Genomic DNA, 27,391 nt, shown 5'->3' with positions numbered 1-27,391 from the left:
ATTTTTTATTTTTGTTTTTGCAAATAAATTAAAATACATCATATGTAATATATTTCTCATCTCATTTCATAGAGAATAATCAAAATATGTTGAAAATTTTAAAAGTTTTTCTTGTATATATCACAAAAAATATGAGAAAATTCGAAAAGCAACCCCTATGTTAAATGTCTTGGTATTGTATTTTTTTTTTCAATTGAATTTTCACTCCCGTTATTTTCTTTGTCACATGATTAAAAAAAAAGAGTTGTTCAGTAGTATTTAAAAATCTTGTAATTGTGTTTAATTAGGCAATGACACACTATTGAATATCAAGAGATCAAATACACTAAAATATGGGTACAAGTGTATTTATTTTGGGACTTACTCATAAGATCACTCAAATAACAAATAAACATGGATTTTGAACATTTTTTTTATCGGGTGAAAAAATAAAGAGATTATAAGATGATACAAAGACATTAGCTAAGGGGTTGATTTGTGCATTTTCTAATATTTTTGTAATGTGTAATGAAATATAAATTTTTGCAATATAGTTCAATTACCCAATAAAAAATAAGGGCGCCGCTATTCGCAGCCCTCTATTTACTCCCGTAGCCCACTAAATTTCGGTAAATGATTGTTGAAAATCATAAATAACATTTCGGTAAAATGCTGTTGAAAACAAAATTATATTTCGGTAACTACATGTCGAAAATATGTTCAACTTTCGGTAAACAACTGCCGAACATGCATTTTCGGTAAACATCTGTTGAAAAAAATATTATATTTCGGTAATTGGACGCTGAAAATATATCTCAATTTCGGTAACTAACTGTCGAGTATAATTGAAAATTTTTAACGGGCTATGGGAGTAAATAGAGGGCTGCGAATAGCAGCGCCCAAAAATAATTTAGTTGTCAAATACATTACTTATAGTTTTTATTTTATTTTATTTACAAAAAACGAAAGTAAAATGTATAATTTTAAAAATAGTCCATTTGATTTACATAAAATCTCAATTTAGTCCCTCTATGAGAGAAAATGACAATTTTGCCTTTCAATTCCGTTTGTTTCATTGATGGTGTCAGGAAGAGGGACGAAATTGAGATAGAATGACAATTATAGAGTTAAAATTGATACAATTAATATTAGAAGGACGAAAATAAGAATTTGTACAAACTAGAGGGACCATTTATAAAATTTTCCCCGAGAGAAAACCGTTATTCGCCATCTCCATCTTCAATCGCAGAATTAGGGTTTTACCGAACAATATTCACAGCACCATTGTCACGACTTTATCATGGAGTTCTAATCCGAACTCCAACACTCCCCAACAACCACATTCGCAGCTTAAACATGGACAGCGACGAAGAAGATTTCGTGTTCTATGGAACGCCGATAGAGCGAGAAGAAGAGGTCACCAGCCGTAAGAAGAAAGCGGTTGCTGAGGCTTCTCGTCTTTTGCGAACCCTTCCCCCTTGGAAACAAGAGGTAATTCGTTTTTATCAGTTTCTACGTACATATATAGAATCGTACTAGGCACAGTTGTAGTTTTTTTTCCTTTTTTTTGGGTTTCAGAAGCCCTCATATTTTCTCACGAATTGTCCGTTTGTTATTTTTGATGACCGTCTCGACTAACTAATTCTGGGGCTGGAGTTAATGATTGGGCAAACCCTCGGGTGGCCCCAAGGTCTGGAATGTTTGGCCTTGTGGGATTCGAACATGCGACCTCTTTGTATCTTAATTTTGATAATCAGATGTCCGGCCAGCTTGCGCGCATCTCGATTAGTTCTACGCGTTGAATTTAATGACCGGGCAAACCCTACCATGGCCCCAAGGTTTGAAATGTTTGGCCATCGTGAGATTCGAACATGCAATCTCATGGAGGACAAGCACATATTTGCTTTCTCACACCCACCCGACCAAAGTTGTCACCAAACCCCTTGGGTTCACGAATTGTCTGTATTGCCACCTATTGCTGGCCTTTAATTTGCTTTTATCTTTCTAGTATTTGTGCTGTTCAAACGTTGTGGATTCTGTCATTTTATTGTGCTGAGTTTTAGGGCTGAGTTTCTAAGCAGTATTGAGGTGCTTTTGGCGATCTGTGGAATTTTGGCATGTACCTTTACATGCAACGTAAGAATGAACACAATATAGGCTTCCCATGGGCTGTCCAAACATGCCTTTGTTGTTTCACTTACAAAAGTGTACTGCTGTTTAATTAGATTCTGCTTGTATATGTATGTCTAGTGGAAAATGGGAGTTGAAGATTGGATTCTCTCCGATAAAAAGCCATGGATTAGGCTTAGTTGAAACTAGAGCTGGGTTTTTTGTTACCTCGGATTCTGTATGTTGGTTGGAAATTCTATAAGCTTAGTCAAAGGACTGATTTCTTATGTTCTCTTGCATTATTACCCTCATGTTGTTGTAGCCTTCACTGTTATTTGTGTCATGTTTAAACTAAAATGTTTTGAACCTGTATATGCTGCATTTTATAACCAACCAAAAGAAAGCACAAGGGTAATCACCCCTAGTACAGAAAGCTGTACAAAGGAGAAGCCCTTACAACAGAATACAAAACACAAACAAAACTAGGGAATAATAAATCCAAGCGCTCTATTTGAGAGATTCCACTGACAGTAAAGTCTTGGTTCTCAATAGTGCAAGGAAAATGCTTCCAAGCACAAACTCTTAGTCTAATATTCTCTTTAGTACAAGTTAAAACTCCACTGGAACTCTTAGGATTGTCCCCCTAAACTCGGGAATTTCTCTCTAACCAGATATGGCACACCCCTGCAGCAAAAGACAGCTTGAACAGCGATCTGTGGCCGATAAAAAAAAAAACTCAGCAGATCTTTGAATGATTTCCCTTTACAGAAACCAGTAGCTAAGGTCAGCCCAATGTCCCTGTTTCAGCCCTTCTTTGGATCTGAAATTTGCCTAAGATTGCCTCCCAGATGTGCCTGGAAAAACTACACTCAGAGAACTGATGCTTAGTAGTTTCTACTTGACAGGAACAGAGAATAGAATCAATCTCAATGTTCATACCCCACCGTCTAATGCTGTGTTTGGATGAGTTTTTGAGAAATTTTTTATGAGAGTTTTGATTGGAAGTAGGGGTAATGAGTGGAGAGAGATAGAGATAGAGATAGAAATGAGAATAATGATTGGAGATAGGGGTAATGAGTGGGGAGTAATGATTGGAAGTAGGGGGTATTTTTTGAAAAAAACTTTTCAAAATGTGAAACAAACAAGGCATAAGTCTATCTTTGGTGGCCAATTTCTGCAAACAAGTTAACCGAAGAATGAAAGCCCACCAAACTAGAGAAGCCCGGTGAACTTTGGCTCCTCTATGCCTTAAAGCCTCCCAAGTATATTTTGTAGTGTAGTGTCCATTAGGAGAGATGGTCCACAAGATTTCATCATTTCTATCAGTTTGAGGTAAAAGAGAAGCAGGCATTGAGTCTTGGATCTGCTGAATTTCCCTATTTCTTGGTCTAGGCCAATTCCCTTCTCCATTTAGAATAATCCTTATCATGCAAAGATCTGCCAAGATTAGACCTCATTCTTTCTCCAAAAAGCTGCTAGAGGGGGCCCACGGGATGCCAGTGTTGGAATTCACCATGTGGGTGATGGTGATGGCTGACCAAAGTCAAGAACGGATTTGCTTGAGCAGCCACTGATGACTTTTGGCAGCTATTGGAGATCCTGGAAATCTCACGCATGAAAAGGGCATTAATTGCTCTTGGATGTTTCTCCCATGTTTTCCCTATAAATACAGGTTGTATTTGAGAGGTTGAGTGTGTGGTAGTAGAATGTGAGCATGAGAGGGTGAGGTCTGAGAGGGGGAGTCAGTTGTGGCTCTCCCCGGAGAGGTTTTTTCAAGTTTGTATATATTGTGTGAGTATATATATATAAATAGAGTTTTTCCTCTGAAATCAGTTTGTGGGTTGTGTGCGTGAGTGACTCTTGGGGCACAACAATTGGTATCAGAGCTCAGGAGGAGCGAGAGGGTCATCGGATTTTGCATCCGAACACATTGGTTTGATTTTGAAAAAACTGAAGTTGGTCGAAAACGAGTTTTGACCACGGAAATGGATTCCCCTCAACGATACGAGTCCAATGGCGTAAATGGTGTGAAGAATGGAGTACCGAGGTGCACACACGGGTTGCCGGAGCAGAGCCTTGTGTGCTCTATATTTTTTCTAGAGGCTGCATTGGCAGCAGATGGGAAAGAAGGGTGGAATTATCCCATGTGGCAGGTGCGCCGCATCATCAAGAAGGGTCAGATTGGTTCAAAGGGTCCAGAGACAGTTTTGGGTCTTTGGAGGAATGGTCCATGGTGCTTTTCACGATTTCGGAGCTGATACAACTCCGTTTTTCGCGTGTGAGTTGTCGATTTTGACTATCTTGACGTTCCAGATCCAACCGTGCGCTCCGTTTTCTTATTGAAGGCTCCTAGGCTGGTGCAATTGCTTAGTTGAGCAGGAATCAGATGGTTTGGAGATGTTTTTTTGGGGTGCGAGGTGGCTTGTTGCAGCAAAGTGATCTGTTCCAGACGGCCGGGAGGGCCGTGATCAATTGCAGTACACCTAGTGAGCAAGGAGACATTCTTTTGAGTAGGGTATCCTGGTTTGGGGGTGCCGGAACGCTTGTCTGGTAATGACACAGGCGCTTGCTAGAGCGATAGATCGATTATCTGATGGAGATCCAGGAATGTTGGTGGGTAGCTCCTCACACTGTCCGCCACTTTTTCCGAACTTCTTGCCACTTTCCGTCATCTCTCCCGGGTCTCCTCTTGCCCCTCGTCCAGGAATGTTGCAGTGATTGGTGGTTGATCGAGGCAATTAGTCACAAAAAAGTTAGTCGAGCAAGGAGACACTCGGTTCAGGCGGTATATCCCAGTGTGTGGGATGTTGGAATGCCTGGCTTTGGTAGTGACACAAGCGCTCGCGAGGGTGACGTATTGCGGAGATGATCAATGGTGATCGGGGGCAGTCTGGTTCAATTGGGTTCAAGACCTATCATTCGGAGATGCAGTTTGAGATTCGGGCTGAAGGAGGAGCTGATCGGATGGTGATTTTCGGTCTAACGGATGAGGGGCCACCTATGCAAGCTTGAGGGAGTGCATTGGCAGATTGGAGCTGATGTCAGGCATGGTCAAGTAGTATGGGTGTGTATCTGTAATGAACGGAAGAAGCAACAGTTGTAGACGCACACGAAATAGGCACGGAAGTACGAGGAGTCGCGACCTGAGACGTACCGATGTGTGTGCCTGGAAACGAATCAAGAGGTGTGTTGGATTGTAGCTATGATGATTAGCAAGCTGCTTGCTGGGAAGTGTTCATTGGTGCTCCAGACAAAGAATTGAGATGGAGGTGAAGACAAAGCTTTGCAGGATCTCTTCCTTTTGTGGATTTTGTGATTGGATCCTCTCCAGGATATGTGGCCACATGAGGTGGAGAGATGGAGTCACGGTTTTGTGTCCTGTGACTAGGCATGGGCATTTGTGGTTTGTCGGACGCGGTTATCGGCATCCGGAGGAGTGATGTGGACGCTCAAGTCGCGGAGGAGCGCAATATAAATGAACTTTGTTGCGGAATACTTGCAAACATTGTGAATTCTGGCAAAACAACCTAAAGGTTGAAGGAGAATGGTTTTTAAGGAGGCCGAGTCCCCACCATTCTTTCCTGGGAATTCATTCCTGGGAATTCACAATGGTTGATTGCAAGTGGGTCATCTGAGTTCAAATGTGGAGGCATACCGGAGAGACTGACGGGGATGTTGAGTTGGTTGAGCTCCGTCGGGTTCTACTGGAGATTGGTCATGCGCAGGCCGAATGCAGACACTGTTTCTGGGGGATATGGACATTGTTCTCGTGGATGACGGATCAAGAGCATCCGGTTTTGGATGCGGGCACTCCGGTTAAGGGGTGCGGACGGTGTGGTATATCGGTGGCAATGCCAGTATGGGCCACTGAGATCTAGTAGTGATAAAGATGCCCTGGATTTGCGAGTTGTGTATCTTGGCTTGGAGCGGGGGATGCGGTGTGTCAACAGAGACGGAAGTTAGCCTCTTCCTAGGTGGTGAGTGAGACCATATGGCGAATTGAGCCTCTGGTGTGAGCAGAGGGAAGCTGTGTTGTTGCTCTAGTACACGGAAGATGCTAGAGTGGTGGTATTGCAGCCTGATAGCACTACGGGTTCAGCCTCAGAAGATCTAGTCAAGGAAGGAGACATTTAGTTGGGCATGGGTACTTCGGTGTGAGGGTGCTAGAAGTTAGACTTGGAGTGACACAGGCGCTTGCTAGAGAAGCTAAACGGATTTGACGACTACCCCACATTGGGTGAAGGGGGTGATGGTGATTGTTGGAATTCACCCATGTGGGTGATGGTGATGGCTGGCTGGCCAAAGTCAAGAACGGATTTGCTTGAGCAGCCACTGATGACTTTTGGCAGCTATTGGAGATCTTGGAAATCTCACGCATGAAAAGAGCATTAATTGCTCTTGGATGTTTCTCCCATGTTTTCCCTATAAATACAGGTTGTATTTGAGAGGTTGAGTGTGTGGTTGCAGAATGTGAGCCTGAGAGGGGGAGTCGGTTGTGGCTCTCCCTGGGGAGGTTTTTTCAAGTTTGTATATATTGTGTGAGTATATGTATTAATGGAGTTTTTCCTCTGAAATCAGTGTGTGGGTTGTGTGCGTGAGTGACCCCTGAGGCACAACAGCTAGTTGTCTAGCCTTATAAATTTTCCACGAATCCATGCCCATTACCAATAACATGCTTGACAAAGCCCTGACTCACCTCTGTAAGCTTCAGCAATTTTCTGATTGTCCAAGAGCAGTCACAGGGGGCTTCATAAACCAAAAGTTTTGGTCCTTTATAATATAGCTATGCACCCATTTTACCCATAAGATATCCGCCTTCTTGCATAAGGCCCACAAATGATGCATCATAGATGCCTTATTCCACTCCTTTAGGGATTTCAATCCTAAGCCACCCTCAGATTTTGGAGTCCATACCTCCATCCGCTTGACTTTGGCACCAGATTTTTTTAGATTAACTCCTGACCATAAGCAGGCCCTGAGCATGAAATCAACTTCCTTCATAATTCTCTTAGGTAAGTTGAATAATGAACACCAATAGGCAATAGGTTTGAATGGTGGAAAGAACAAACTGAATCAACAAGGCCCTGCCACCATAGGAAAGCAATCTGGTTGACCAACTTTCGATTGTTTGCAGTGTCCTCTCTTTCACATGAACACAGTCTTTGTATCTCAGTCTAGAAGAAATGAGAGGGACTCCTATATATCGGACTGGAAGGGCACCTTCTGGAATGGGAAGCAATCGGACTATATCAGCCTTAACTGAATGATTAACTCCTGAGAAGAAGATCTGGCTCTTTTGAAGGTTTGGTTTAGTCCGGAGGAGTGATAGAATTCATCTAGAGCCCCATTAATAACCCCAATAGATAGGCAATCAGCTCCAGCCAATAGAAACAAATCATCAGCAAAAGCAAGATAGGAAATTGAGAGATTGTTGCATTTAGGGTGATGAGTAAACTGAACCTGTGCAATTTCCCTCTGCATAATGCTACAAAGCCCCTCCATAACCAAAAGAAACAGATACAGAGAGAGAGGATCTCCCTGTCTTAACCCTTTCTCCCCTTTAAAAAATCCTTCTATTTCCCCAATGATTACTACTGAGTACATGGCAGAGGTTATGCATGTCTTAGTCCAAGAGATAAATTGTGAGGTAAACTCCATGGCAGTCATTACTTCAAACAGAAAATCCCAATCAACTGAATCAAAAGCTTTCATTAAATCTATCTTTATTGCACACCTTGCTGGCCTAGAATCTCCTTGATAATTCCTAACTCACTCTTCCATCAGCAATATATTGTTGGAGATTGATCTGCTGCTGACAAAAACTGCTTGGGCTTTATTATTGGAGATTGATGTCATATTTTGCTGAATTGTGGATTGAGTTTTTAAGAGTTCTTGGTGTCTTTGGGCATCTGTGGAAATTAGGCCTTCGCTCTTGAATGCTGCATTAAGTTTCTTTGTAAATTTCAACTCTTTGGGATGTCCAAACATGCTGTTCATCATTTACAATAGTGTAATGCTTTTCAAGTGGATTCTGCCTGTAAGTTAAGGAGAAGGAGGAAAATACTCTCTCATTAAAGCTATTTATGTGAGCTTAGTGTTGTTTTAGAGTAGCCGTATTAAACCTTTTAACTTCCAGGTAACAGATGAAGAAGGGAGGAGAAGATTCCACGGAGCATTTACGGGAGGTTATTCTGCTGGTTACTACAATACTGTGGGTTCCAAAGAGGGTATGATTAAAGTTACTCCATTCGATTTTGAATTTCTCGAGGATGGTTTATGCTGTAACCAAGTGGAAAATGTTGGCAGGCTGGATTCCGCAAACATTTACATCATCCCGGAAGAACAGAGCTGAAATCAAACAACAAAGTATTTTGAACTTCCTGGATGACGATGAGAAAGGGGTATGTTATGTTCCATGTTGCCATCTATCAGGATGTACATTTTTTTTGGGTGGAAGAATGTTATGATTTGAATCTTTATTTTCTTCGATTACCATAATACTGTATTTATTGGAACTCACTCCCTCTACTTTCAAAATACAAAAGCAAAGAAATTTTCAAAGTTAAATTGAAGTTTATTTGAGCCTTGAAGTTAAAAACATTTCTGAGTAGTGTCTTGCTTTCTGGATAAATTTGAAACTACATGGTTATCTTGACAAATTCCTTCTTAATGGTTGAGGTGTCTTTTGTTTGAATGGTGCTAGAACACCGGTTAAACTGATTTCGAAAATCACCTCATTGAGGTAGATCTGTTGAAAACGGGGGTTAATGGCTTCTAAAAAAGTTGATGTGTTGGTAACTTTGAGGGTGTTTAAAAGGTAGACTATGGTTTTGTTGGATTCAAAGAAGCTGAAGAATTTAACGATATTTTGAATTACATTCCTGCATGTGACCATGAGGTGATCTAACTGTATCGCACGCCTGCAAAGGAATTTTCTTTTGTACAAAAAATGAAAATTTTTGTCTGGTACCAATTGGACTTTGGTGCTTATTCAACGAAAAATAATTCGTATATCTGTTGCAGCTTCTCACACAGCGTTTAATTTTCACCTTTAAACTAGTATATGAGCCTCAATTCATATATCTGGTCGGCCTTTTCAATCCTTGTCATTTCGTTTGGAGTTGGATGTTTGACACGGTATTGGAGAAATTTTTTCAGACGACTTTCTTTTTGATATCAATTGATTCACTTTTGTTCTTGAATTGGTGCTTTTTTCGACCCTTAGATATGTACCACACCCAACGCTCACAAGTCACAACCGAGTCAGTGTGACATGATTTTATACTAATATAACTGTTTCTTAGTGAATTGGAATTTATGTTGTTTATTACATTAGGGATATCTCATTCAATCAAGTTTTTTTTATAAAGCTGTCATTTTTCTTTTATTTCAGGAAATGGAAGGCCATTCTTTGGGCACATCTATGAAGTTTGACACATTCGGTTTTACGGCTGCCGAAATTGCTCGTAAACAAGCTGAGAAGGAACAACAGCAAAGGTTTTTCTGAAATTTGTTTCATACATCTTAATTTATCATGATTAAGCTATACATAAGGTTTTTCTTTCACATGTAAATGTTAGTTACTCATTTCTGATCACACTGCTAGTTTGTCATGGCTTAACTGTTAACGGTTGTTTTGGTACTGGTTAGCATAACAGTTGCTTTGTATCGTGTTTTTAGTATAAATGTGTACACATATGTTTGGCCCTCAGAACGCCATGTGTCTTGCTTCCCTTTGGCTATAATGTGTTGCTGCACATATCATTTTTTTTTCCAAGTTCATGTTGTAGTAAGCAGGTCTACATATATGCTTCTTTCTTATTAATTTTCTTGGAAATTCCAAGGCCATAGCGTTTTGTTATCGGTTCTAGCCTTTTCTTTTTCAGTTTGTTTTAATTGCTATTGGCAGGGATGAAATTATATTATTACCCAATTTCCTTCTTTCGTTGCCTGTACTGCAGACCATCAATTATTCCCGGGCCTGCTCCCGATGAATTAGTTCTCCCAGCGACAGATTCTATTGGTTAGTTCAGTTCATACATTAGAGCCTTGTTTGCGTTTATACAGCAGTTATTGCATGTCTCAGAGCTGTCATTTCATTTTGATTAGGTGTAAAGTTGCTGCTGAAGATGGGATGGCGGCATGGTCATGCAATAAAGGATTCACGAACTAATTCATTGTACGGTATGTTTTATCGTGCCAATGATTCTTCATCAGCATTAATTCCTTGAATACAACTGCCTGCTTGGTGTCTTGGTTCAGTAGCTTTGGACATCAAAGTTGGTAGGTCTAGGTTTCAGAACTCAAATTGCTTGTGTGAAGCAACATGATGGCACATGCTTTAGCTTGCTTTGCTCTGGAAGTTAAGGATTCTATTGCTTAGATCAAGTGGCGCTTGAGCTACTTGTAGACATCACTTAGGTTAATAGATTCTTACAGGTATATGGTTAGATTTATTATCTTTACTGTTTTTACTACAGATGATGATTTATAAGATTTATTGTCCTACATCATATTCACAATCTTAAATTTTTAAATGTCCATCGATCGTTTCACATAAGTATTTACTTATCAAATCTAACTAGTTTGGTTTTTTTATATTACTCGCGGCATCTGGAAAGGTTTTAGATGTCAGTCGATATGTTTAGAACTAGGATTTTGGACCTTCGATTTCTAGATTTACCAACATGTCGTCTGATTGGCCCTATATTCTGAAATATCACCTGATAAATGGTCGTTTCTGGTATTTATACTTGTCCCATACCACATTTGGAACCACGATAAAATAGGGAAGTTTGAGCTGATCAGAGCTCTCAAAGGACATAATCCTCACATTTTTAAGACATCTACTTCCGTATTATTTTTTCACATTTTGGTATCAGGGGCTGCAGCTAGAATTGTTTTGGTCTTCTTATATTCACCACTTCTAACAAAGGCTTCCCTTTTGTGTGCTTAGTACTGTTGGATGGGACATCTCTTTAAATTTCAGAAATTTTTTTCAGGACTTTCCTTCCATTTGATATAAAGCATTTAATTTGAACTTGCAGTGAGTTGGGCATATGCTGTGTGTTGCACTTTGCCTTCGGTCTGTACATGAATATATCATATATGTACTATGCGAACCCCCAGATGGCTTGCAAGGGACTCATGCTGCTTTATGTACCCAAACTTATTCATGCTGGTGTATCTCTCCCTCCCTCTACAAGGCATTTTGTTGAACATGAATTTAGTTTATTGGGTAGTGAAAAAGTGGATTTACAGGATTTTATTCATCGTTGAATGAGACATGGAAGAAGTTGAACTTGAATAAGAAATCTCATGATTAAGGAGATTTGTCTAAGGATGCAGAATCTAGGATTATATGAAAAGAATCTGGTATTGAAACTTGTGTATTGGTTCATTAGCTCCTAGTTGTTGTAAACCATTTCCTAGACATTTCCCAAAAGTGTGAAAGTATTTCCAAAAGAACTTTGGTGAGGATTTTGGGCTTAAAAAGAGCCCTTCCTGGGTACATCACCCTTTTTACTTATCTTCCTCTTTGTGTTTCAATTTCTTTCTTGTTTTGACTCATGGTGATATAAGTGTTGTATTTCTTGGAGTTGTTATAAGAAAAGTTTGTCAATTTTTGTGCTTCTCTGATTTGGAATATCATTGATGTGTGCTTCTTTCTTGATTAAGTTGGTTTTATTTTGGTACAATTTCTTGTGATGTTCTCTTATAACAGATGCTCGTAGAGAAGCTAGAAAAGCTTTCCTGGCACTTTCTTCAGATGATACAGCTGCACAGCATACTGCCTCTGAGGATGTTAAGGGCGACCTTGGAAATATTGTGGAACTACCTATGGACAATGATCATCAGTCTCCACATAGTACACCTGTAGGCAGACTTCCTTCTTGTTGGCTTTACACTTGATGTATCTGATGTGGGAGACTTCTTGTTCATAGTTTTTTTTTTTTTTTTTAATCAAAGAAAGAGAATATAAAGTAAATCTCAGCTGATTTTGTACATGAGCTCACGTTTATAAAAGATTTGGTATCTTATCTCTATTCTAGGTATAAGTAGTTTTTTGGCTTTTGTTTAATATATCTGCCTTGGGTGAAATATCGATTGGTTATTTTTATGTTTTTTCAGGTTTATGTACTTAACCCGAAACAGGACTTGCATGGTTTAGGCTATGATCCGTTCAAACATGCTCCTGAATTCCGAGGTATCTAACTTCTTGAAGTAAATAAAATGCTTACTATGTTGTCAGCAGGCAAATCCAATGCAGCGTAACCTTCTCTTTTATTTGTAGAGAAGAAAAGATCTCGCTTGCATGAGGATAAGGAGCTGGCAAATAGGAAACCTCTATCCATAAAGGACAATCTTTTTGCTTTTAGATGTAAGATATGTGTTACAATTTCCTATTCCTATTTCTAATTTCTGGGTTATTCTGTCGTTCCTGCATTATGTTCTTGGATGCAAGGGTTTTACTTATCTTGAACTTCAGGTCTTTTTTTTTTTAAACTCCATTTACTTGAATGCCTCAGCTGGAAGGGTTGCTCCTGGTTTTGGTATTGGGGCGCTTGAAGAACTTGATGCTGAAGATGAGGATGTCTATGCATCTGGTTAGTAGTTATACACACACATAAATACATACATAAATATTTATATACATATGTATAAATTAGATTTGCAAGTCAATTGGTCGGGTTTCTTCCCCCCCATTTATCCAAAACTAGCATTACGAGGCAGCAATAAGATTTTAACAATTCACCCCACCCCACTATTTAAGATGCCATATTTGCATTACTCTGTGCCAATGCTAAGAGAAAAAGTATCTGAATGATATTGTTATGCCTAATTGAATTCCTTTGTTCAGGTTATGCCTTCGAAGAAACTTATGTCCAAGAAATTGAAGAGCCTACGAATCAGGGTGTTGAAAAAACAAAAAAGCGGAGTGGAAAAGAACAGGGTGTTCTTCCTGGTTTTAAGTTGGCATCAAATTCTGATTACCAGTTGGAAAGGTAGTTCTATGTGGTAGTTTGTATTGCTTTCTGTACTCATGTTGAAACCCTTTCCTTTATCTTTAATTTTTACAAAATGTTGTGTTCCTTTATAAGCCTTACTACAACACTTGTTAGTAAAGCGCAAGAAGTAATATACAAACAATGCACTTGTGTCTTTCACTATTTCACATCTGCTGTTTTCCTTCTGTGAGTAGCTTCATTGATGAGCTACACCTTCACTTATGCAACTGAATTCCTCACTCTACCATCTCTCTGTTAAATTTTGTGAAAGTTTCTACCCCGCCTGATTATGACAGGCTCTCTTTTGCTGCCTCTCACTAATTTTGTGAAAGTTTCTACCCCGCCTGATTATGACAGGCTCTCTTTTGCTGCCTTTCACTAAGAAAGGGAAGGAAAAAAAGGAGAAAAGAATCAGGGAGACGAGAAGAATAAATATAGAAGTAAATATATGATGTAGAAAACTGGCTCCTCTTGTCATAATCAAAGGGAAGAAAATTAACTTCTCTTTTGATAGTGTTATGCAATGCAACACAAGTATGATGGTTTTCTTTTTCTTTTTTGAAGTTTCAAAGAGCTGGAGAGAGTGGAGGGAGGTAGGGGAGGCGTTATTGACTTTTGTCGTTGAGAGAGATATTTTGTTTTCCAGAACACATCTTTTCGGTCTTCTTTGGTGTCATTTGATTGGTTTTGGGTGATTCTATTGAATTTTGAGCTGATTTTGGTGTTGCTACCTTGACAAACCTTGAACCTGATAAACATCCCATGGATAGCTCAGAAAAATTTAGGGGGGATGAAAAACTTGGTCAGTTCATGACATCAGGCCATCATGGAGTTATTTTTCCCTTTACACTCTGAGCATGGCTACTAGTTATGAATTCCTCTGTTGGAGATCTAAAAACGTTGGACTTTCAATTCTAGGATGAAGGTGTGGATGTTTGAACTGGTTTTTTTTGGATCACCAAAAAGAAAATTTCATCACTCATAACACAAAGTACAGAGCAACTAGAAACTTGGATACACCGGCCTAACCATCCAAGACCCTCTTCTCCTAACCACATGGAGGAACTGATTTGGGTCCAACAGGCTGAGCCCAAATCAAGAAGAAAACACCTGAAAGCCCAAAAGTTGGTAAGGAACCAACCCAAACCCAAAAAACACCAAAAAGGGCAAAGCCCAACACCTAAAAACCCAGCCCAAGCCCAAACACCCCCAAATCCAAACCCTAACAGAACGACCACACACAAATCCGGCCGCCACCGCCCACCCCGCCACACCTGTTACCTTTATAGGTTTTGCATCTACAATATGTGTTCGTAGTTCGAAGAACAGATTGTCATCTTCAGAATGCAAAATTATAGGCATGAAAAGGAACAAAAAGTACAGAAATATGTCTCCTTGTTCCTTTGTTAATTTCACTAGTAGATGTTTTTGCCAGAAAGGAGAAAATCTTATAGGTGCAGCATAGTAATTTAAGGTCTTTGAGGATTTCATGTTTTGTCTGACACTCAATGCATTCATTATTTCATTTGACTGGACTGGGTGAGCGAATGTGTCTTTGAGCCCCGTCTCTCCTGACATAATTATATGCTCTTTGGTTTTCAGATTCGATCTGCCAGTCATTCCAAAGGATTTTGTACCCTGTCACAAATTTCCTGCGCTTCTTGACATGAACACCAAATTTTCTGATGGCCCTCCCCCAGAGATTCCTCCTCCGGAGGATAATAATCTGAAGATCTTGATTGAAGGGGTTGCTGCTATAGTAGCACGCTGCGGTAAGCTATTTGAGGATCTCTCGAGGGAGAAGAATCAGTCAAACCCGTTATTTTCTTTCCTGAACGGTGGAGACGGCCATGATTATTATTCAAGGAAGCTTTGGGAGGAGCGTCAGAAGCGTAATGATAGCAAAAAGCTGGAGTTGGATGGAAAAGTGGTTCCGAGCATCCAGAAGATGACAGCAGAGAGCCGTGGGAAGATCTTAGGAGAAAGACCTCTTGAAAGAAGCTCCAAAGATTTGAGCTCGGCTTCCACATCTTCCAATGTTCAGCTCCAATTTCATCTCTCAGATACATTCACTAAACCTGAATCATTTGTGAGTGTTTTACCAATCTTTAGCTTGAAGCTTTGTATGCCTTAACTGTTGGTAATAAGGCATCTCTCTGATAGTTGAAAAATATTACTCACTCGGTCCCTTTTTGTTAATCCATTTTGGGAGTTTCAACTTTTCAAAGTGACATGCACATGATGTACGTGCCCTGGAAAACTTGTACATGATTTCCAACATTGCTGATTGATCCCCACTTTTTCAACTACTTCCAATCATTTGAGGGTTAGTTTTGGAAATCTGAACGCTCTTTTGCTTGACTTTTCAAAGAAACGAATACTTTTAAAACATCCCGAAATGGAATAGGGGACTATCAATAAATTACGAAGGGAGTAGCTCTTGGAGGATGATGTCTGGAGTAGCACTTAGAGGCTGCTTTGTTAATCCTCGATCTTTCATGGAAAATGATGTCAGAATGAGGTATTTACTGTATCATGTTTCTGTTCATTGGATTCCAGAATGAAGTCCCGGATGTGGCTAAACCTTTCGGAGATGATCCTGCTAAACAAGGAAGGTTTGAGCAGTTCCTCAAGGACAAGTACCATGGAGGGCTTCGGTCTAAAGATTCTAGTGGAGCGAGTAACATGTCAGAAGCTGCTCGAGCTCGTGAGAGATTGGAGTTTGAGGCTGCAGCTGAGGCAATAAGGAAGGGTAATTGGGGAAAGGAAACTAGTCATTCCGATCAACAGATGTGGGATATGCCCACAACTACCAGTTTGCAGTTTACATCCGCAGGACTAGAGGTATGCATTAGTAATTGTGGAATTTTCAACTTTGAAGATTTGATTTAGTGTGTTGTAACACCAACTCTGAAAACAGAAAGTTGCTCAAGTGGAAGAATTAATGAAGAAAATGTATCCAAAGCGTGAAGAGTTTCAGTGGCGGCCTTCACCTATTCTTTGCAAGCGGTTTGATATTCTGGATCCATATATGGGGAAGGTACTCATATGCTTTCTTTAGTGCCAGTTATATGTTTTGTGTTTGGTACTTATAAAAAAAAAAAAAAAAGTTTTGTGTTTGGTAAGCCACAGTTTCTAATGCCAATGCCCGATGGCCTGTAGGCTTGATTGCACGCCTCCAACACTCTCATAGGAAAGATTTCAGGTTGAAATCCCCCTCTCTCATACATGCAAGATAGTGAACTTAGTTATCAATGGTTATAAACACACAGTGCAGCAAAGATAATGAACTTAGTATTGTCTGCATGACATGTAGAAGTGAGAGATGTTGTCAGCATGTATTATGTTTTCAACATCTATTATTAAACTAGTGAGGTGGCTGCATGCAAGGCATGTGGGCTAGTGCCCAATGCAAGGAATTTCCTGAATATGAAGCAACTCCTTGTATTTTTATGAGGCCACTCTATGAAACCAAAGTATGAGGTTGTTTTCCCTGACGAGGCCTTTCATCACACCTAGCAATTAGGAAAAGTTTTGCATCCTTTTTTGGAAGTAGATATCTGAACAGAGTAAGCATTTGTAGCTAGAAAACTAAGGAACCCGAGTTAGCAGGGTAATTTATAGTGTTTATTGCATCAATTTAAGGCGACATATAGTTGTTGTTGGAAGCTCACTCCTTTAACAAAATTCTTTTAGACCACAGAAACTTATTATTTTGGGTATTAAAACTGATTCTCGATCAGCAAATTTGGACAATTTATGATCCTGTGTTGTTTAGGAACTGTAATAATTCAACCACCTGTGAGTAATCTACCTGATAAAAACCCCACAATTTTTAATTATGTCTTTGATTTGTTTAAGTTAATGGCTATGAAAGTATTTAAGCAGCAATAAACATCAACATATCTGCTGGCAATCACCTAAATATCAAGCAAAAACTACAAAAGGTGTCAATATTTCTAGCACAAGGGCATGGTGAATGATTCGAATTGGGGGAATTTAAGATAATGAGTTGCTTACAATTAAGCAATTAGTAAGCCTGTTTGCTTCTCATAGAAGAACGAATAATAACTTGTAGCTTGAGGTTCAATCCTTGTGAGCTATGATTAGAAATGGGCAGGTTCTCACGAGCCCTTTCTAATTTTCAAATTAAAACAACTCGTTAGCAATTTCTTTTTGAGTTTGGCCTCATTATCCTTGTCTCTCACTTCCAAACTTCGTAGCACATTGCAAAATCAATTAGTTAAAATAGTTGTGTGAACTTGTTATCCTTGTGTAATTTTGGCATCTTACAGTTTTTAGAATATGTTGTAAATCCTATTTTCTGAGAAATTTACTTGTCCATCTTCTGAGAATATGTCCATTAGAAACTAATTTATTTGATGAGTGTCACCACATTTTGAAGACATTCCAAAAGATCCTAAATCAAGAAGTCCTATTTTCTTACTCTAGCATGGTAAGATCTCTAAACGGTTGTTCTTGTTTTCTTTTGTTTACCTTCCCCAAACCACATAGGGATGGCAACAGGTAAGGTATGGGTCGGGGGAATCGGGAAATTCTTTCCCATCCCCGCCTTCATACCCAGTAGGGATTTAGACAATCCACCATTCCTGCCCCCATTGGGAATCGGGTATATTCAGGTAAACCCATCTCCAAACTAATTGAACCTGATAGAACTATAGGATGGCTATAATTACTTGCTATGCCCATAGCAACAAATGTTTGGTTGGGCAAATTGGTAAGTGAAGTAGTCCAAATGTTATTGTCTAGTTGTTTATAACTAATACTTGGGTGGAACACTGTTTAATCAAGGGGCCAAAAAGCTGTTCATTGAAGGGCCATAAACAACAAATACTGTTATGTTTTGGCTCTTTCCCTTTATTAATGAGGAAGGATATTTAAAATAAGCATATCCGTTATATTCGTCTTTAGTGTCCATGTATCCGAATGCTGAAACTTTTTTCTCATCAGTTCCGACGCAGAGTGTTTTGGAACTATTAGGTAACGTGAAACTTGTGACACAAAGATATGTGAAAAATTAAGCTAAAAGGGGAAACATCAAAAGTATTCGTAAAATGTTTCGAAATATGTGAACAATTAGACGAGTATCTATTATATGTTGGGATGTAACTTGGGTGTGTTCAGACGTGATTGGGGCTTGTTCAGGCCTAGCCCCAGGTGCGAGGTGGACTGTTGAGGTCTAATCTCTAGCTTAAATTGCCTCACCAAAGCCTTGCCTGAGTTTTAAATAAATGAATTTGGGTTGGGCTTGGGTTGCACCATCAAGCTTCTGTAGCCCAATTTTTAAAATGATATCAGTTTAAAAGTATTGCTCTTAATTAAAACAAAGCTGAATAGGAAATTATTTTAGAATAAAGGCCAATTTTAATTACCCCCCTGGATTTTTGGACAAATGCATTTGGCTCTGTTAGATTCTGGAAGTGGCGTTCCACCCCCGTGAAAGGTGAGGTTACATAACCATTGCCCCTCTTTGCTAGTCCACGGACTCCACTGATATGCCAAAAGATAGGATTTTGTGATGTCTGCAATATTTCTTTTGGCAATATAATTGTTCTAACCTTATTTCTCCAATCTCTCTTAACTAGCAGCCTTGAATTTTCCTTCTTTGCCTGGTCACTCACCCCCACCATCACTTGCATACCATCACTTGCCACCACCGCCTCCACCAACAACCAGTCAACACCACCCATTCCCAGCATTGCACCACTGTCTCTTATAGACAGCCTTTTTGGAAGTCTCTCTCTCTCTCTCTCTCTCTCTCTCTCTCTCTCTCTCTCTCTCTGCCACCTCAGTATTCACCCTAAAGAATTTACCAGTCTAATGACTGAATCACTTCTACATCTTTCAACCAACACTCGTTATTACACTGCACCAACACTTTAATCTCATTGAAGCCCATTGCAACTATAACAACCTCTTGACACCAGCAGCTATCGCATCTCTTGACTCGAAACGGGAGCAGGTTTGAAAATGGATCTTAGAGTGTCGCTTAGCCAGAGCCCATGATTGCCAGTGACCACGCGTGATGGCCACCACCTCTATCTCCCTCTCATTCTCGTTCTCTTGCCTTCTTTCTTCACCCATGCATCTTTCGTTGGTAGCTTGCTTCGTCCCCTCTCTATCTCTATCACCTCTCTTCTCCAATCACACTCTGTTCCACTACCACAATCTGATTTGACTGAAAGAATTATATCTTCAACCAAATCTCAGAGGGGTGTGGTTACCGTGGATTGGGGAAAAGGAAAGGATTGAGTTGTTGTGCCAGGTGCATCCATGGTTGAAGGGCCAAAATGGGACAGACTTTGGAGGGTCAGTGTCATGGGTGGGAGCTGTGAGGGTGGAGGGAGAGATAGAGAGGGGTTGTGACCCAGAGAGAGAGAGAGAGAGAGAGAGAGAGAGAGAGAGAGAGGTGTTTAAATGGGTGTTGAATATTGGATTTTTTGGCGTCACACGGTAGGGAATAGCCTTCATATATGATGAGAATTGCAACAACGAGATACTACATCATTATGTGAAAGTCCGCAAAATCAAATCAAGCCCAACATACACAATTCAAGAAATAGCCCGTTAATTGGGTAGAAGTAAATCAACTAAGAAAGAATCCTATGCGGAAGAAATAATAATCAATTCTTGTCTTCGGAAAGATTTGATCCCTTGACCTTTCAGCTGAGATGATACACGGGTGGCCAACGAGGCTGGCCCAAGTTGATTTGTGGTGAGAGCTGTGGGTTGTAGAGACTTTTGGTTTGGTGTCAGTTATTGAAAATGCTTTAAATATATTCTAACAAAAGTTCAATAAACATTGAAAGAGTAAGAGAGAAGACAGTAGCACCGAAATAGCAATAAACGGAAGCTTTAGGAGAGAAACAAACAGAAGAAGTTTAAAATGTAGAAGTACATCAGAAGTAAAATTAGAAAGTGGCGCTTCTGATAGTGATGCATGATAGTTGATAGATATGTAGACTGAACATTCACATTTTGATGTGTGATCTCTCTCTCTCTCTCTCTCTCTCTCTCTCTCTCTCTCTCTCTCTCTCTCTCTCTCATCACATTCGTTATCTTTTGTACTTCCAAGTGCTCTGATAAATTGGTGATGTGTCTTTGTTCTTTAACCCTTCTGTGTTTAGAATAATAGGAGTTCTACTACGTGTTTCAAAGGGGTGCTTGCTTGCAAACACAACGTTTTGAATTTACATTGTTTCTGGGGTGTTTTGGTAAGTTACTGGGGACACATTTGGTCTTGTTTCCCATTCACAATCCTTTTTGGTATGCCTGTGCCATCTAAGGGAAACACTCATCAGCCATCTTATTGGAAATGAAATGAATTGAATATTTCTTTTGAAATAGTTGGAAGTGCCTCAGTAGATGGTATGTCCGTATTGTACAGAGAGCAAACTATCTTTTCCTCTTTTCCCATTTTTTGTTCACTTTATCCATTTCTGAGGTGCCTCGAATAATTTTTTTCAAAAGAAATAGAGAAGTGAAGATTCACTTTTCTTTTCATTTTACATTCCGTCCTTGTGTTCTATTTTGGAATCTGCGTTTTCTTTTCCGAATCTTAGAGGTAATTTTTTTTACGCAGTAAGTGTAGTTGAATGTTTGGACAATTACATTATCTGTTATTCTTTCTTATTCCTCTGCTGCCATGTGCCCTTCTAAGTCCAAATGTGCATGTATAGGCAGTTTCCTGCCTACCCTCTCCCCCTATCTCTCTCTCTCTCTCTCTCTCTAAGTAGATATACTTGGTAGGTTCATAAATAAAGTACTGTCGGAAATTCTCGCTTTTCTTCATGCATGTCCTGATGCGGTCCATGATAAATGCAACAGGTAGTTTGGTAGTTTCAAAAGATTCAATGATTTGGGATGATGAAGGGCCTACTTGGGGTATTGACTAGGCATGCATCATTAAAGGCGGTGACTTTTTATTTAGGGATGTTCGACCACATATTCAATGCATGCAACCGTTAGACAACACATTCATCCTATCTAGCTATTTAGGGAATGGGAACAGTCTTTGGCATTAAACACATTCATTCTATTTAGCTATCTAGGGAATAGGATTAGGAACAGTTTTTGCATTAAACATATCAGGAGCCTATATATTGATGTACTTCAAGAGTTCAAGATATGAATGATTGAATGAATGAAAATTTACAAGAGCTTTAAGCTTCTATGATTGTGTGATGCAATCTCATTCTTTGGTGTGATGCCAAAGAGGCCTTAGGTGTGAGGCCTATCTATCTTCTTAAAACCTTTCTTTTTCTCTTCTCTTCTCTTTCACTATCATGTCTACTGTTCACAGACCCAAAAACAGCCCCTTTCCTTTGTGTTTTGATCATACTTGGCCCTATTTGAGTCCCGTCATGCATCAATTTGGTATCCGAGCGAGCATAGCATCATGTCTACACGATCTGGTGGACCTTTTAGAGGACGATTAACTGAGTTCCAGCGGGACGAGATTCTTTTCAAGATTGTGGAACAACTCGATAGTTTTACTTATCGGCTTAATTCTTTGGAAAGCCGATCAACTCGGAGGAAGGTGATGAATAATCTGAGTGTGAAGGGGAAGAATGACCAGATCACTGAGAATGAAAAGCCCCTTATTGACTATTCAAAAGAAGCCCAACAATCTCCTGTCATTCCTCTTGAAGAGCCTCTTAATGTTTCATGTGTCGGTACTGTGGGAGAATCGAAGAAATTGGTTGCTGGTCTTGCATTTGAAATGTGCTTAAAGGCGTCTAATTTGTCCAAGTCTTCTAGTGAGTCGACAACATCAATGACTATTGCTGAACATCAAAAGTTTGATGTCTCTAGGATTCAAAGATGCAGGAGATAATTTAAAGTTTTAAACCAAGTCATATTGCAAGAATTCCAAATTATCAGGGATGAGATGCCTCCTATTGAAGACTCAGGTAATTTCCTCGATGATACTAGGGTTGGGAGTGAAGAATCTAGTGTTCCATCTTCTAACAAGACCAATGAAGTGAAGCAAACAGTTTCTAGTTTGGAAAGTAGTAACCCTTCAATAGTGACCGGATGGCTTCCAAAGCTTGCTTATGTATAACCAAAGGAGATGGCTTGCGAACCTAGCTGTTGCGTTGGTGATCAACGTGCAACATATCTTATTTTGAACTCCAAATTGTCTGATCACATGTGTTCAAGGAAGCATGGAAACTCAAAAATTCCGCCAACTTCTATTTTCATCCGGGAGGATTTCAAGGATTTTTCTTCTACTTCAATCAATTCCATCATCCCAAAGAAATTCAACTTTGGAAATGGAATGACATCGTTGCCTTCTTTTCTTCCAGCTATGAAGAAGATACAACGACTTCCATATGCAGATTTTGATATGAAGATACGGTTCCAATTGAAAGCTTATGGACTGCCATTCTTCAACATTTCAAAACTCGAGGTCGAGTTTTCTCTAACAAGGGGAGAATGATGCGGTCCATTATTAATGCAGCGGGTAGCGTAGTTTCAAAAGATTCAATGATTTGGGATGATGAAGGGCCTACTTAGAGTATTGACCTACTTAGAGTATTGACCAGGCATGCATATCTAGGGTATTAAACACATTCATCCTATTCAGCCATCTGGGTAATAGTAACAGTCTCTGGCATTAAAGGAGCCTATATATTGATGTACTTCAAGAGTTTGAGATATGAATGATTGAATGATTGAAAATTTACTAGAGCTTTAAGCTTCTATGATTGTGTGATGCAATCTCATCTTTGGTGTGATGCTAAAGAGGCCTTAGGTGTGATGCCTTTGGTAACCTAGGTGTGAGGCCTAGATCTATCCTTCTCTAACCCTTTCTCTCCTTGCAAATTACTATTCACGTGTACTATTCACAGCCTCTGTTTCTTTGTGTTTGATCTTACTTAGCCTACTTTCAATTCTGTCCCGCATCATGTCCTCCCATAGCTAGTTTTGTTAAACTGCATGTGTTTCCATTTGCAGCCGCCACCACCTCCGCGTTTGAGGAGTAAAATGGATTCTCTCATATTCCTACCAGATTCAACTAAACCTGTGAAGGTTGAAGAAACTGCTGCAGCATTTACGGATTCATTGTCTGTGCCCCCACCAGGTAGCGAAGATATTACCTCAAAAGAAGCTACTGGGGAATTTCAGAATGATGTGGAAGTTGAAAATGTTGAGAGGCCAGTTGACCTCTACAAGGTACGTGGTCTTCTGTCTCATAATATATGCCATGTTCTGCATGCAGGTAAAATTGACATGGTAACATGGCATGTTAGTCAACCATAACTGTTTGTACACTATATTTGTTTTTGTTTTTTTTGTTTTTCCTGCCATCTGTTAATAAGAAGTTGTACGGATTGAGGAAGAATGATTACAACCCTGCTGGGTGTCCCCTAGGAAAATGGAAGGAAAGTAAATCATTTTGTTTCTAATTATTTCATCAATATAGGCTTCCTCTGGCTACCTAAGTTGGGCAATCAATACCTTGTGAGATTTTCTTTACATGATAGAAGTGACGTGGATAACATGGTTTGTTGGCCAATATAACAGTTTTGTATATGCAACTTTGTATATAGACGCTTCATGGTTTTAGCTTTCTCTGGTTATTGTTTCCTCGTGCAGGCAATATTCTCTGATGATTCAGATGATGAAGAGGAAAACTCTAGTCCCAACCAAGTTGAGGATCCCGAAAAAAAAATTGGAGCTGTTAGTACAACTTTAAATCGCTTAATAGCAGGTGACTTTCTGGAGTCGTTGGGTAAAGAACTAGGTTTGGACGTTCCTCCTGATCTTCCAAATTCGGAAAACAAAACTAGGGTGTCAGAGAGTCAGAAGGACACTGTTAATTCCAAGAAGGGAAATGTCAACACCCTCGAAGTTGAAAACACCTTAATCGAGACTCTTTCTTCTGAGAAAAATAGATCTGGTAAAGTTGAACTTGGAAAAAGGGCTCAAGTGGATAGACACAGAAATCAGAGCAGCCGTTCACCGGTAGATGAAAGGAATAGAAAGCACTCTAGGCGTGATCGGCATAGAAGTAGTAATGACAGTGAAACTACTTCATCTGAAGATTATCAGGACCTGCACCCTTCAAGGTCTAAAGGGAGAGAGAAGGGAAGCTCTAGGGGAAAGAGAAGAAAACACTCGAAGCATCGTAAGCATGAGAGAGGGGACTCTCTCAGCAGATCTTACTATGGCTCTGACAAAGAACGAGGAGACGCCAAGAGGGAGAAACAAAGGTAGAGAAGGATTTGAATTTCTCTTACAATCCAGTCCCAAATTTGAGATATTGGCATGAAAGAAATTGGAATTCAAAATCTTCACCGAACCCAGGAACTCAAAGTACAAAGTATTGTTACGCGACCATTGAGCCGGCTGCTGTGGTCTTGCGAAGTATTTTGGAGTATTACCGATTCTCAATCAATGCATGAAAAAATGGTTACAACAGTGTGTATACAAGACCATTGCCGATCCTTTTGGAGTTTGCTTGAACAGAAATTGCAACTAACTCTTCGACTCTTTCTCAGAAGTGAGCCATAGTTTGGATGCTTAGCAAAACTGTTGCCGAGAGCTTTAGACTTTGTGTTGGCATGTCAGGTTTGCCGAGAGCTCAAGCTTTGTGAAAATAATAACCATAGGCGGTAATCGTGTTGAATGTATAATGCAGGCAGTTGCTTGATAGGTACATAGTTGCGAAATACTCCGAGATATAAGATTCAAAAGAATAGATAAATCTCAGGGATACTACTTTATTCACCCTGTTTTTTATTTTATTTTTATTCAGATTTGTTTGTGCCGAGTCTTCTGAACTTTCCCGGGAATTTTGTGTTGACCAGCCCACAGTTGGACAAAAGTAAAACTACCCAAAAAACAAAAAGAAGTCGAGAGAATACCTTGTGGACAAAATTTAGAGAGAATGACTAGTCTTCACCATAGAGACAAATTTAGTCCAGAAATACAACTTAGACAAAAAACAAAAAACAAAAAAAAAACCCATAAACATATAAATTGCAAACTATAGACAGCTTTTTGAGAGGTCCTAAATAGTGAAAATGGACAAACAAATCGGGACGAAGGAGTACATCTTTCTCTGTTGCGCTAGGGTGATACACCAATTTCTCTCCTGGGGTGAAATTAAAAACTGATTAACCAAACCGAAAACCAAAACCGGACAAAACTGGTAGTTTGATTTGGTTTCTAGAGGTAAACGGTTTGGTCCGGTTTCAGTTTTAGCCATATCGGGAAAAACTAATTCAATCCGGTTCTGCACCCTCCAATCGAATATAAACGGGACTGGACCAAATTTATATATGTACAAATATTGACAGGGTTCTTACTTTAGTGGTTGTTAGTCCTTCGATTCAATAACTATTTTGGTAGCCAAAATGAATGATTTAACAACTAGAGACTCTCCCAGACTAAGAGGGATCCACAGGTTTGTTGGTCTACATGGCATGGAAGGGAAAACTAAAACGCCTGTAACTAAAAGCCTTTTTTAAAACCTCATAACAAAATTACCACATACTATGATATTAATAGAAACCCACAACAATCTTTGCATATCATACACACTACACGCTTTTGCATCCATCACATACATACTTCTACGACGATCACGTAAATATTTCGTAACTGCTTATTTTGCAAATTCTAACAACTTGTTACATACACTATCACCGTACGCACAATGCTTTTCCAACCTTAACATAACACCTCTAATGCATAAAATAAAGTCGAACAGAAGATTTTGACGAGTCAATCCTTGGCGTATCTTTGCTCCGTAAATGAACAATCACCTAGCAAATACTAATAAGTGGGTAGAGCATGATCAAAGTTTAAACATCAAGGGGCTTGCTAAATCTCCCTAGGGATCACTGCAGTTTGCAGGGTTAGCAACTGTAAACTACACAAAAGACCAAAGAAATGGACTTGTGATAATTTTTATTTTTTTTTGATCTGCAACTTGTGATAATTGGAAATACAAGAATTTTCATTTCCACTTGTTTGGTTAATTGTCCCAAAAAAGTGAAGATAAAAAAATATAGCAAAATCTTTATTTCATGCTCTAGTGCAAACTTAGGTAGTCTTTATGCCCGGTCCTTCCGTTTGGGATACATAACTCATATACTCCCTTCGTCCCATTTTCTTTGTCCTTTTTCACTACTCGTACCGTTCTTTAAACGCTTACATGTTCCAATTTATAATATTTTTCATAATTTTGAAAACTTTGTATTATAGACCTAATCGAGAACTATCAAACAAGATCTATGTTGAATATTTTTGAAAATTCATATTAAAAAATATAAGCGATTGAAAACTGACAAGAACTTTGAAAAAGGAGAAAGAGAATGGGACGGAGGCAGTGGAGAGCCAAGATTTTGAATCCATACTTATTATTATATCATAAGGTTTTTGTTTTCCAATATATTACATTTATACATTGAAATAATTCTAGCCTAATGCAGTTAAAGTATACCAATCATTTTTTTTCTTAGGCTACTTCAACTATCACGTGCTTATTTTTTATTTATGAAAAAAATTGAGAAATGAGAATGTAAAATAATTGAATTTTTATCAAATCATAACTATTAAGATTATAAGTAGTTATACATGATTAATTATCAATAATATTCAAATTCATGTATATAGAAAATAAAATTTTTAAAACTCGAACGCTCGGGGAGTCGGGACCCCTGGGCCCCAACATAGCTTCACCCATTGACGGAGGGAGTTCACAAGAAATAGAAAACAAAATTGTATGGGCAAGAAAAATTGCCACTTGGGCGTTGAGTTCTACTGCTTGAGGAAGTACGTAAGTGAGAGGATGATCACTAGGGAAAACTAGGGTTAATACTCTTATGACCTCAACATGAGAGAGAGAGAGAGAGAGAGAGAGAGAGAGAGAGAGAGAGAGAGAGAGAGAGAGAGAGAGAGAGAGAGAGAGAGAGAGAGAGAGAGGTGGCAATTACAATGAAGAAGTGAGAGGAAAAACAAGCATAAAATCGAAATGTGAACCAAGTTGGACATTGCACTTTAACCTGGTTACACGTTCACTTTTAGACTACCTTGAGTCATGTGGTTTTGAAGGTGAAGGGCAATTGCCTAGACTAATTAAGGTTTATCAATGGGCTGTATTTGGGCGGGAGGATTTGCATTTGTCATACTCCTCATTTGTCACCATCAAAACTGAGTCTTTTGAATCTAACTTTTTAACGCTTTTTGTCAACAAACTTGTTTTTAAAGAGTCAAATGTGGATGCTCTTTAGCCAATGGCTACAATTCCACCAGTATCC

General features: G+C 39.3%; 1 protein-coding gene across 1 annotated transcript; it reads left to right on the top strand.

Annotated features, from left to right (window-relative positions):
• The first annotated feature begins 1,187 nt into the window (after positions 1-1,187).
• Positions 1,188-24,897, top strand: LOC131298484 (G patch domain-containing protein TGH). Its single transcript, XM_058323964.1, has 16 exons — positions 1,188-1,470; positions 8,225-8,315; positions 8,395-8,489; positions 9,482-9,585; positions 10,050-10,111; positions 10,198-10,272; positions 11,813-11,964; positions 12,220-12,295; positions 12,383-12,469; positions 12,618-12,695; positions 12,950-13,094; positions 14,700-15,186; positions 15,657-15,941; positions 16,018-16,137; positions 23,079-23,297; positions 23,721-24,897. Exons 1-16 carry the CDS (start codon positions 1,336-1,338, stop codon positions 24,339-24,341), a joined length of 2,832 nt encoding a protein of 943 aa, XP_058179947.1. The 5' UTR covers positions 1,188-1,335; the 3' UTR covers positions 24,342-24,897.
• Positions 24,898-27,391: the final 2,494 nt, after the last annotated feature.

Source organism: Rhododendron vialii, chromosome 8a (assembly GCF_030253575.1).
Source record: "Rhododendron vialii isolate Sample 1 chromosome 8a, ASM3025357v1".
Classification (NCBI taxonomy): Eukaryota; Viridiplantae; Streptophyta; class Magnoliopsida; order Ericales; family Ericaceae; genus Rhododendron; species Rhododendron vialii.
Note: the sequence above shows the minus strand (reverse complement) of the source record. Positions and strands in the feature narration are given on the sequence as shown.

What these genes read in the sequence shown, in the direction of transcription:
- LOC131298484 (XM_058323964.1), top strand. Translation starts at nt 1,336, where the DNA reads ATGGACAGCGACGAAGAAGATTTCGTGTTCTATGGAACGCCGATAGAG. An exon ending in TGGATGACGATGAGAAAGGG is followed by an intron (nt 8,490 to 9,481) that starts GTATGTTATGTT and finishes CTTTTATTTCAG; the next exon opens with GAAATGGAAGGCCATTCTTT. An exon ending in TGAGGATGTCTATGCATCTG is followed by an intron (nt 12,696 to 12,949) that starts GTTAGTAGTTAT and finishes TCCTTTGTTCAG; the next exon opens with GTTATGCCTTCGAAGAAACT.